Source organism: Sarcophilus harrisii, chromosome 3 (genome assembly GCF_902635505.1).
Source record: "Sarcophilus harrisii chromosome 3, mSarHar1.11, whole genome shotgun sequence".
In the NCBI taxonomy this organism is placed as follows: domain Eukaryota; kingdom Metazoa; phylum Chordata; class Mammalia; order Dasyuromorphia; family Dasyuridae; genus Sarcophilus; species Sarcophilus harrisii.
Window position 1 is genome coordinate 534576521 of NC_045428.1, and position 11951 is coordinate 534588471.

General features: G+C 35.6%; 1 protein-coding gene across 1 annotated transcript; it reads right to left on the reverse strand.

Moving 5' to 3' along the window:
- Positions 1–476: 476 nt before the first annotated feature.
- LOC100924738 (olfactory receptor 51V1-like) lies at positions 477–1421 on the reverse strand. Its single transcript, XM_003764834.2, has one exon. The coding sequence runs from the start codon at positions 1419–1421 to the stop codon at positions 477–479; it is 945 nt and encodes a 314-aa protein (XP_003764882.2).
- Positions 1422–11951: the final 10530 nt, after the last annotated feature.

Sequence of the window (11951 nt, forward strand, 5' to 3'; positions counted from 1 at the left end):
ATGACTATGATTAGACACAAATAGCAATGTGTTTGTGTGTGTGTGTGTGTATGTGTGTGTGTGTAAAATTGTTTTATATATGCTTCTATTTATCACTTCTTTTTCTAGATATAGATATCATCTGCAACATTATTGAAAATTGGAAAAAGAACATCCTTAAAATATTTCTGTAGTCATTTATGCTTGTGGTCAGCTTTATTTTAGTAACCTATATAATCACTAATTATACTATGATGCATTTAGCCCCGAATATTAACTTACCAGTATTGGATGTCTTAACAGTCACTCTATGATGGGAAATCCTTTTGGAGCATATTTTGTCTTCTATTCATTATTCAAGTGCCATAGACAATGCTAAAGGAAGAACTAAAAGATCATGACAATCATTTTATGAGTACTACTGATACTACTACTACTATTACTACTACTACAATTTATTTTTATGAAGTCTTATCTTCACCCAACACTGGGGTGGCTCAGAGTCCTTGCCTTGAAAAGAGCCTCTGTATTCTGCTACGAATCTGCTGTGTCTTGATACTGTAGATAACTGGGTTCATTAAAGGTGGAAAGAGAATATAAATATTACCCATAAGAACATGTACTATAGGGGACAGGTGCTTGCCAAAACGATGCACCATAGTCAGGCTGATAATGGGGATGTAAAAGACTAGGACAGCACAGATGTGGGAGATACAAGTCTGGAAAGATTTGAGTCTTTCATCCTGAGATGCAATTGCTAAGACAGATTTGAGAATTAGAACATAAGAGACAAGGATAAGGACAGAGTCTAACAACAGAGTGCAAATCACTAACCCCAATGCATAGAAGCTGTTAAAGAGGATGTCAGAGCAGGTCAAACGGAGCAGGTCCTGGTGCAAACAGAAGGAGTGAGAGAGAACATGGGGCCGACAGTAATTGAAAAACTTTAGGCGGATGATGACAGGAGTGATAAATAGGAAGCTCCTGATTATAATGGCCACCCCGATTTTGATTATTCTGGCATCAGTCAAGATAGAGGAGTAACGCAGTGGATTGCAGATTGCAATGTAACGATCAAAGGACATGGCAAGGAGGACAGAAGATTCCATAAAGGACAAACCATGAATAAAATAAGACTGACCAATACAAGCATCCAAACTGATGTCATTGCTGAGTCCCCATAGGATCCCCAACACTGTGTGCACAGTGGACAGCCCCATGCATAGATCAGTGAGGGCCAGCATGGCTAGGAAATAAAACATGGGTTCATGCAGACTCTGTTCAGTTAGAATCACATGGAGTATCATGCAATTCCCAAGGAGAACCATGGCATAGATGGAGGAGAAGGGGATGGCGATCCACACATATGACTGTTCCATGCCTGGGAAGCCTGTGAGGATGAAGGTAGAGGTACTGAAGTTGTAACCAGGTTGAGTAGACATGAGTATTTTTTAAAGTAGGATAAAAGAGTATGTCCATGTGAAAAAACTTCATTCACTTCAATTTAAAATCACCTTTGGCATTAAATATTATAAAATTCTTCTTGAAAGATGTTCTGGGTGCTCAGAAAAAAAATTATATCTCAAAAGAAAGAAGCCCCATCACCAGGTGCCTGGACAAGGGTATTTTTTTTTATTTTGATGTGAATAAGAATTCAGAAACATACCCTAGTTTCAAATTTTGCATCTGGGAAGCAGAGAAAATGTGTGGGGGGAAATACAGTTTCTTTTCCTTATTGATCATCATAGTCAGGAAGGGAAGATTTATGTAGAATCTACTTAATCCCTCTGGTCTAGTAGGAGTGTTTGTCTTCAGGGATAAATATTTCATCCCTGAGTTCTCAAGCTAAGAGTATGATGCAAGTTTCTAACCTCTGACCTAGATCCCAGTTTATTCATTTAAAAATCCTTTATGATAAGGGAAAAAACAATGACTGCTCTTGGGACTTGGAAATGCTTAAATATGCTTAAAGTTAAAATATACTTAGTTACCCCCCTATATAAAATCAGAGTTGAATTAAGTGAATGGTTCCTGAGATTGAGATTTCAGAGGACCAAGAACAAAGAAATTATCTCCTCTCATCCCATGAGTATGTCACCAGGTCCCTCAATTTTAGCAGTTGTTTTCTGAATTCTAAACAATGGTAACCACAAAATGTCGTTCTGAATTTATCATTCCCTCATTTCCATGACAGTTATTTTTTTAACTTATTCGTGTCTTAGTACATTTAGCTTCATGAAGCAACAATGGGTTTGCTTTGTTTTTCAGTGGTTATTATATGCATTGTAAGTTGTCAAGGTAAAAGCCAACTACTGTTATCTCAAGAACAGGAGAATATAAACAAAAAAATTTAATACAGTATTAAACCCAATGGTAATTCAGTGCCAAACAACAGTCAAATGTCACTAAGTTAACAAATTTACATTTAATAAACATTTTAACATACCTACATTATTACTTTTGCCCTTAAATTCTCTAAGAAGCATTTTCAAACCAAAATGTTCAGGAAAATGCATGATTAAAGTTTTTCCAGTATGCTTAACAATGATATTTCTCAAAAAACTGATTGAAGCATTTTATATGTAAACTCATTTGATCATTTTGTCAGTCCTATGAAGTAGATGGTATTATCTCCATTTTATAACCAAGGAAACTAAGGCAGAGAGGTGAAATGGAAGCACACTCCTCTAGACCATGAGAAACATAATCTGAAACTGTAATTAGAAGTTTATTACTATCTCTTCACACCCCAATGCAAGTAGTATTTTTACACCTCCAGATGTGCTGCCCTAAAAAACCTAAGATCTTGACAACTTAATAAACAAAGAAATACTGTCTTATTGTCTGTCTGGGAATGTCACCCTTAGTGTGATAATCTTTGCCTCCTGTCTAGGATGAAATTCCTTTAGTATGACAAATGTATTAGGGGACTTTTATGTCTCTTTCTATAAATATGTGTCTCTGAAATTGCTTGATACTGACTCCCCTGTTCTGATGGGGTTCAGTCGCTAGCTAGCAATAAATGATCTTAAATTTTTCATTATTTTGGATGCCATATTTTCATTATATCTCTCCTCTAGACACTTCAGAGTTAAAGTAATTTATTCAGGATCATACAGCTAATGAAGCAGGATATGAATGCAGATATTTTGGATTCTAAGAATTGCTCTCTATCTATTGTACCACCCAATTGCCTTGTATAAATTGATGTACAGTTAAGAGTATTGTGTCTGAAGCCAGATTTGAACTCAGGTCCTCCTGACTTCAGGGATGGTGCTCCATCCATTGCACCACCTAGCTGCCCCAAGACCTGGATGTTTTTTAATCCTACCTCTTAAATTTACTAACTGTGTGACTCCTTCCCTCACCATCTCCCTCCCTTCCCCAAATAGCATGCTAACTTTAGTAAGGTTCAAATTTTCCCCAAGGTATTCATAACTATTGTTAAATATGTGATGGGATTATTTTATAGAGAGGAAATGAGAGTACCTAATTTCCCTGAGCAATTATGAATCTTTGATTGAATAATTTAGTTGCAGATCTGAAATGAGTGAACACCATTCAGTGACAAGCCTTGACCACAAGAGGATGGTGTGGAGCTTCCAAGACATCTCTAAAGAACTGAAGACATTTTTTTTTTTTTTACAGCACAGCTGCTTTGTGTTTGGTTTAACAACATCTGGAGTGTTTTGTTCAATCCTAGACACCAAATTTTATGAAGTATAAGGGTGGGGGCTTGAGACTATGACATATGAGGATTTGTGGCTTTTTGTTTGGTTTTGTTTTTAAAATAGCATTTTATTTTTACATATTATTCTATATTATAGTATAATCTTATATATATATAATATGTATATATAGCATATATACATATTACCTATATATTAGTTATATTATAGTTTTAAACATTTATCCTTGCAAAAGCTTATGTTCCATAATTTTCTCCCTTCATCTCCTTCCCACCCCACCTAGATAGCAAGTAATCCACTATAGGCTAAACATGTACAAGTCTTTTAAGCATATTTCCACATTTATATAAGGGAATTTTTTGAGGAAATGGGGGTGTTCAGTCTGGAGACAAGATTTGGCAGAAGATAGTTTTCTCTAAGCATATGAAAGAGAAGAGAGGTACATTAAATTTATTCTGCTTAATCTTGGAGGGTAGTAGAGAAAGAGATGGAAAATGCAGAAAGATTTTTGTTCTATCTAACCCAGCATCCCTGCAAAAAGAAAAAAAAAACCTTGCTCTGGCTTGTTAGAGATTAATGAATTCTTCCTCATAGAATTAACCTGAAGCAGAGTTAACACTTGTGAAGAATACTCTGTTCAATTGCATATTGATCTATATGACTTTTAAGATCTCTTCCAAACCTAAGATTTTGTAATACTTTTATAATCCACTGAAATTCCTTGGCATCTTAGAGGGCATCTAGTCCAAGGGCATCTTAAAGTTTTATAAATGGAAGTCCTGAAAAAAAAAATAAAAAATAAAAAAAAATAAATGGAAGTCCTGGAACACAAAAGATAAATAAGACAATCTTGGAAGCCTTGCTCATCTCTTCATCATGTAACCCCTCACATAGCCAGATGTCTTTGTTCTCTGACCCAAAGTTTTCTTTCTTAGATTTGGACCTTTTTTTAATGTTTATATAAATTCATTACCACCACTACCATCACCATCATTATCGTTACTGTTTATATAGCACTTTTAGGCAAGTAAGAGAAGTGATGTGAAGCAATGGGAGAATTAGAGTAGATCAGAACCTCTTCTCAGACTTCTTTACCACCCCAGGAACTCAATGCCTCCAGTGAATCTCTGAGACAAAGTGAAGGAGGAAAGGTTTCCTATGAGGGCAGTACTGAGCACTGAGTACTTCGAGAAAATATTCCCTATTGCTCCCATGTAGACATCTCTTCCTTTCTAACTGCAAAGAAGGAAAGAATGTCTCCCAGTAATCTAAAAGAGTGAGTTTTTGGTTAGCAGGGACTAAGATTGGCCTACAGATACTGCTGATAAAGACATTAATTAATGAAATTAGTGCATAAATGTGTAGTCCTAGATCCAGAAACTTTTTCTTAAAGTATGGTGTCTTTATTTATTAGGAGATGTTGGAGAGAATGGAGGGTCTCACTACCCATCCCCTTTGCCAGGGAAATTTTAATGGAAAATAACAGGTTGTATCATATAATTACTGGTCACTTTATACAACTCTCAGGCTCTTTCTGACTCTGCTTTCGATATTTGTAAAATTTTAAAAAAAGGAGTCTGACTTCTAGGAGCTTTCCAATTCTGTTTTTCTGTGGTTCTATGATTGATTAATTTATCATCATTCTCTGTCCTGAAAAGTGTCCCTCACGTAATTTGATATAGGAATTTAGAGATCCCCATGTTAATTTAATTCCCTGTACTTAGAAAGAAGTTTCTAAAGCTGAAAGCATGAAATAGAAATATCAAAAAAGGTCCATTGGGATGCATCATAATGAAAAGAGTTAATTTTATTCCATTTTTGTAGGTGGGAGGAGGTCTTTGCCCTGCTTCCTTAAACAAGAATTCCTATTCATCACTCTTTCTATCTTCTATTATCTTCTGTGCTTCTCTTCCCTCTTACAATGCTTCATGTCCTTCTCTGCTTTTTAAAACAGTATCTTTCCTAATTCCCCTAGAGGATAAGTTGTCCAGGAAAAGGTTTGTTTTTTAATAATGATGCAGTGATTTAATTTGGCCCTGCCATGATGATGATGATGATGATGAAGATGATGATATGAATTAGAGCTGAAACTTACAGACCAGTTGTAAGATTTGTAGAGGGCTTCATATGTATTATTTCATTAGATGGTAAAATTAATTTTGGGAGTTAGGTGTTATCATTTTTGTCAATTCAAAGCTTAAGGAAACTGAGGCTGAGATAAGTTAATTCACTTGCTTCAGGGTCATTTGACAATATGAATCTGAGAGAAAAAAATGGATATTTGATGCCAGGAACTGCCCAACAGCTCTTGTATCACTGAAGCTGGAGAGATGAAAGGACAAAAATGTTCATCTGGACTCTTTTTAGTACACTGTTCCAATCCTACCTCTATTTACTTAATATTCCCAAACTCTCCCTTATACTTTCTCTAACTATCTTAATCCAAATCACAACCTTTACTGTCCCACCCTAAAAGAAATCCCATCCTGGCCAAGTTTGTTTCCCTCCTGAGAACTGGGCCTATCTGAGAGTTTTTTCTGATAACAATTTGGGACACTTCTTTAATCAAGCTGTCTCATTTTCTACAAAGGCAAATCCAAGGTTCTCTGTGCCCTCTCAACTTGAGTCTTTTTTTTTTCTGCCATTCTAATTAGCTACTGTTCAGCTGTTCTCTCCTTTATTCTTTTGTCTGTTCCTACTGGGCTTTGCTCCTCAAATTTAGGAGTTAATGATAGGATATTAACTGGGAGAGGGTTTTGAGAGATAATAACAAAAAGAAAGCAACAAACCAATTTAAAAATGAGGAGTAAATGGACTAATAAGGAACCTAGTACCTAACAAGCTTGGCATCAAAATGATCCACCAAATAAATGTCCCTAAAGGAGTATAATTAGGCCATGCTACTTTTCCAAAAGGTTGAATTGATTTTGCAAAAAAAAAAATTCTTTTTTGGTATTTTGGTAGAAATCAAACCAACTCATAGAATATTCATCTGTCTCTTTTCTGGGAGGAACTTGTTCTGAGAAGACATCACAGAGAAGCTCTGTATAGGGAATGGTATCATTAGATGAATCTACTATCAGATCTGCCTCTCCCACTCTTTACTTCATCTAGGTATTGGCTGGGGACATGATTATGTCAATAGCATCCTGATCTCGATTCTCTCCCTACCTTCTCTCAAGACACTTCTTGTCTAAGACCTTTCTGCCAGTTCATTTGTTCTTTTTGCCTTCTTCCCTTTGGTTCTCTGGACTATTAGAGCTGCACCAGCAGTGCATAAATAGCTATTTAGAGGATACCTTGAGTCTCATGTGAAGAGGTCACATATATCACTGGAGGTCTGTTTGAAATATATGACTCTTCAAGTGTAAAGTGACCCAGACTATTAATATCAATGAGCATGTAGAAGCAAATTCCATGGCCAGAGGTTTCTTGTACCTATCCCAGCCCATCATTTAATACCTATTAACTTGTACCCTCCAGTTAGCTGTGACTAGTGCCTCTATACCATTATAGTCTCAAGGTCACCTTTAGGCAGCAAGATGGTGTACAAAATGGCTGTCCCTGTTTATACTAGGATGAATTTCACATCAACATTTTGATGTCAGAAACTAAAGCTATGTAGAATTCTAGATATACATTACTCATCACTTTTTGTCCTCTGCTTCAGTTTTTTTAGAAGTATTACATATGGAAAATCACTTGTTATTTTTCACCTTCAAATATTTGAAGAATTGTAATATTGTACAAATATTGAACTTATTCTTCTTCATCTTGAAAGGAAAAGTAGGAGCTATGGATGGAAATTATAAAGGCAGATTTCAAACTAACATAAAGATAAACTTGCTAGTCATAAAAACTGTCTAGGAGGCTCCTTCAGAATTTAGTGAACTTCCTATTACTGGAAGTTTCCAATTAGAGATTGTATGGAACCATTTCTCCCATATGTAACAAGGATCATTCTTGATGTGATACAGGTTGGACCAAAATTTCCAGAGTCTTAACGTATGGTTTGTGACCTTATATGGAGTTATGTAGCTGAATGTGAGCTTCACAAAATTATAATTTATTATCAGTAAGTATTTGATGTGTATACAAGGAAAGCTTAATTATTTACAAGTTGATCTGTATGATCAACTGTATGATTCTGAAGTCCTTTCTATACCCTAGATTTGTGATTCTGTGAATCTCATAATGCACTGAAATTTCATGGTATCTTAGACTGTGTCTAGTCCATATGTTGATACCAATATGTGTGTGTATGTAAATGCTATTGTTACAAAGATGAATAATGTGTGAATTGATCCTCAACTCCATGCCTAGTTATATAAACAGATTTCTCTATGTGCCCATTTTTCCCAACCTGTGTTGTTACATCTTAAGTTAGACCTGCATATTCAATCCTTAAGAGGATTTTGTAGTTGTAGTAATAGTAGTAGTAGTAGTAGTAGTAGTAGTAGTAGTAGTAGTAGTAGTAATAGTTGTAGTTGTAGTTGTAGTAGTAGTAGTAGTAGTAGGTGGTAGTAATAGTTGTAATTGTAGTATTAGTTGTAATTGTAGTAATAGTAGTAGTAGTAGTAGTAGTAGTAGTAGTAGTAGGTAGTAGTAGTTGTAGTAGTAGTTGTTATAGTAGTAGAATTAGCAGTAGCATCACTGGTGATGGTGATGATTGTGGTGATAATAGTAGTAGTACTAGTAGTGTAGTAGTAGTTGTTGTAATTGTAGTTGTTTCTAGAATTTATAGCACTTTAAGTTTTGCAAAATATATTTCATTTGATCCTCACAACAACTCTTTTATTATCCCTTCTTTTTACAAGTATCACCAAGATCACTGAAGATCACCAAGATCACCTCAAAATAAGGTCTGAGGAAAAAGATCAGCAAGAGGAGAATAGAAATCATTTTGTTTGGAATGACTAAAACAATTAACTAACAGAAATTTAGTACAGAATTAGAAGGCTGGACATAGATTAAAGATTTAGAGAACCATTTATAAAAAATAGGGTGAGAAATCATTCTTTGTCTCCATGAAGAATGCCATAGCAGAAGGAAATGAAGTTAAAAATTGGAATGATATTCCTTACTGTATGAGTTTTGAGGACCCAGATAAGATTTTCATGTTTGTAACTTCAGTCTGTTTTATGCTTCACACAAAATGGGATCTGGGAGTATCTGAGACAATCACTGAGTGAATTATTTCAGACAAATATGTCTGGTGCTATAGTTCTATATGGTTCTACAGTGCTTTAAGGTATGCAAAACACTTGACATATTTTCTCATTCTATCTTCATAACAACCCTGTGGAGTAGGAGGTATTAATATCTCTATTTTATTCATAAGAAAACTCAGGATAAGAAAGTTTAAATGATATACCCAGAGTCACATATCACTAGTATATATCTGCGGTAGAACTGGAACTCAGATCTTTTGGGCTCTAAGTATAAAACTCTATCTACTACACCACTTAATTGTGTTTTAATGTTTTTAAACTGGGCCAAAGACTAAGAGGGAAAGGGATCTGCTAGGAGATTAATAGGTTGTTTCACTGACTATATACTTTGAGAGGTGGTCAGGCCCCTAGGCAAGAGAAGGAAGGGGCAATAAGAACCCCTGGGACAAGCAGTTAAAGCATCTCCTCAGAGTTCCCAGCAACTCAATCAAGCAGGGAGGGTGGAAAAAAGTTTCCCATAGGGGCAGTACTGGGAATAGAGCACTCTTAGATAAATACTCCTGGATGCTTCTATATAGACATCTCTTCCATTCTAACTGCAAAGCAGGGAAGGATGTTTCTGAGGAAGCTCAGAGAGTGAATTTTCTGAGCAGCAAGAACTCTACCTAAGCTACAGGAATTGCTAAACTTAGCAGAAATAAGAAGTAACTGAGAATGAATATTGGGTTCTAGATCCAGAAGCTGTTTGCTGAAGGTTAGTGTCTTATTTGGTGTGAGGAGGGAGGAGAAGGGGAAGGCTTCACTATTGAACCATGCCCTGTTCCTTTGCTTCAGGGGGAGGAGCCTTGTTTTTCAGTTGGGTTCATCAATTTGGATCCCATTTGAGATTTTTTTGGCAAAAATACTGAAATGGTTTGCCAATAAGAAAAAAAAAAAAATCAAGGCAAATAAGTTTAAATGATTTGTACAAAATTTGCATAAATCAAGGCCATTCAGCTACTAATTAGCAACTAGTAAGTATCAGAATCCAGATTTGAACACAGAAAGTTAAATCTTCCTGATTGCAAGCCTAGTGCTTTATCTACAATATCAATTAGCTGCCCACCCAAAGACTCTCCCTCCCTCCACCCCGAAAAAAGCCTAGTGGGGCAGAAAAATCCCTTGCCTATTAGCTGTATGTATAGTGTGGGTAATTCCCAGCTCTTCCCTAGCCCAGATTAAATATTTATGAAAAGATATTTTGAATAAATGACCCTTCAGGTGCTTTCCAGTTCTGTTGTTCTATAATCCCATGATTCTTTGACCCATTAATCATCAAAGATCTACCAAGTGTTTGAGTTGAGGGTAGAGGCTTAATATAGACATTTAAAATATTCAGTCTTTATCTTCTTGATCTTTGAAAAAGGATTCCAAGGATGAAAGCAGGTGTGGAAAGATAAAGAAAGAGCCATTATCAGGCATTTTATTGATATTTAATTTTATTCCATTTCTTGTTAACTGAAAATTCCCCATCTTTCCTTCTTAAACGATTTTACTCACCTAACTCCCATTCTCTCCATTATCTCCCTTCCCTATAACTCTGCTTCATGTTCCTCTCTGCTCTCCAAACAGGGTTCCTCTTTATGCCTTCCTTTATGCTTCCTAGGAGAGAAGCTGAACAGGCTTTAGGTAGTGATGCACTAATCTAACCTGATTCTTTTGTGGATGATGCTGATGTCACCATCAGTGGTGGTGGTGAGGGTGATGATGATAGCTCCACATTCATAGAGTGCTGTAGGGGTGCAAAACATTTTGTTTCTATCATATCACTTGTCATAATAATCGTGTAAAGTATATAATATCATTACCCCATTTTATAGCTGAGGAAACTTTGAAATAAATTAAAATCTTGCCTAAAATCATTTGACTAGTAGGTATTTGAGGAAGGAAATGACCTCATATATATTTGACTATCCCAGCAGAATATCCACTGCATCACTGAAATTGCCAGAAGGAGATGCAAAAGAAGTTCTCGGGGTCCTTCTCACTGAATAGCCTAGACATTTTCCCCTTTTTCTATAAATCTAAGCTCTCTCCACCAAATCCCATACATCTTGCAATGTCATGGAGCCTACACTTCTCTAACTATCAACCCACATCTTTTCCTCCATCTCCAATTGCACTTGACCAAGATTGAACATTTGACTGCATTCCATCAAAGACAGTTCCTTAATTTAATCTTTCTCACTTTCCAAAAGGGGAAACCTAAGGCTTTCTATGCCTCCCTTCCTTAATTAGCATTTCTTTATTTATTCCACTCTATTTAGCTGCTTTTCATTATTACACTCTTCTTAGGTACTTCATTTGTTTTTCTCTATTTGTTTTTATTCAAGGCAATAAAAGCCATCTACAGGTAGGCTTAAGGGTAAACTAAACAAAATTGATAAAGAGTGGGTTTTTAGAGGTGTATTCCAAGAAGAAAGCAGCAAGCCAGATGTAAACCAGAGGGGAAATACTCCTAAAAATGTAGCTAATAACAAGTCTGAAAACACAGTGATATAAATTCTATCTCTCTCTTTACTTCCTCCATCTTTTCAACCGTCTTTGAAAAGGAAAGCAATTTATATAGGTTATACATATACAGTCATGAATATATATATATATATATATATATATATATATATATATATATATGTATTTCCATATTAATCATGTTCTGGAAAAAAAACAAAAAACTAAAGAAAAATAATATGTATATATTTTTTACTAATGCTTTGACCTCTACTCCATCAATTTCTCTGGATATAGAAATTATTTTTTTTTTTACCAAAAATCCTTCAAAATTGTTTGGAATCATTGTGTTGCTGAGCAAAGCTGTCATTCACAGTCCTTCATTGTACAACATCGATAGTATCGTGTACAGTGTTCTCCTGGTTCTCATTTACTTTGCTTATCAGTTCATGTAAATTTCCCAGATTTTTCCAAGAGCAACTTGCTCATCTTTTTTTACAGTATAATAGTATCCTATCACAATCACATACCACAAATTGTTCAGCCATTCCCTAATTGATAGGCATCCCCTCAATTTGCAATACTTTGCCACCACTAAAGGAGCTGCCACAAATCTTTTTTG

Excerpts from the sequence above, each read along its gene's own strand:
- LOC100924738 (XM_003764834.2), bottom strand. The coding sequence starts at position 1,421 with ATGTCTACTCAACCTGGTTACAACTTCAGTACCTCTACCTTCATCCTC.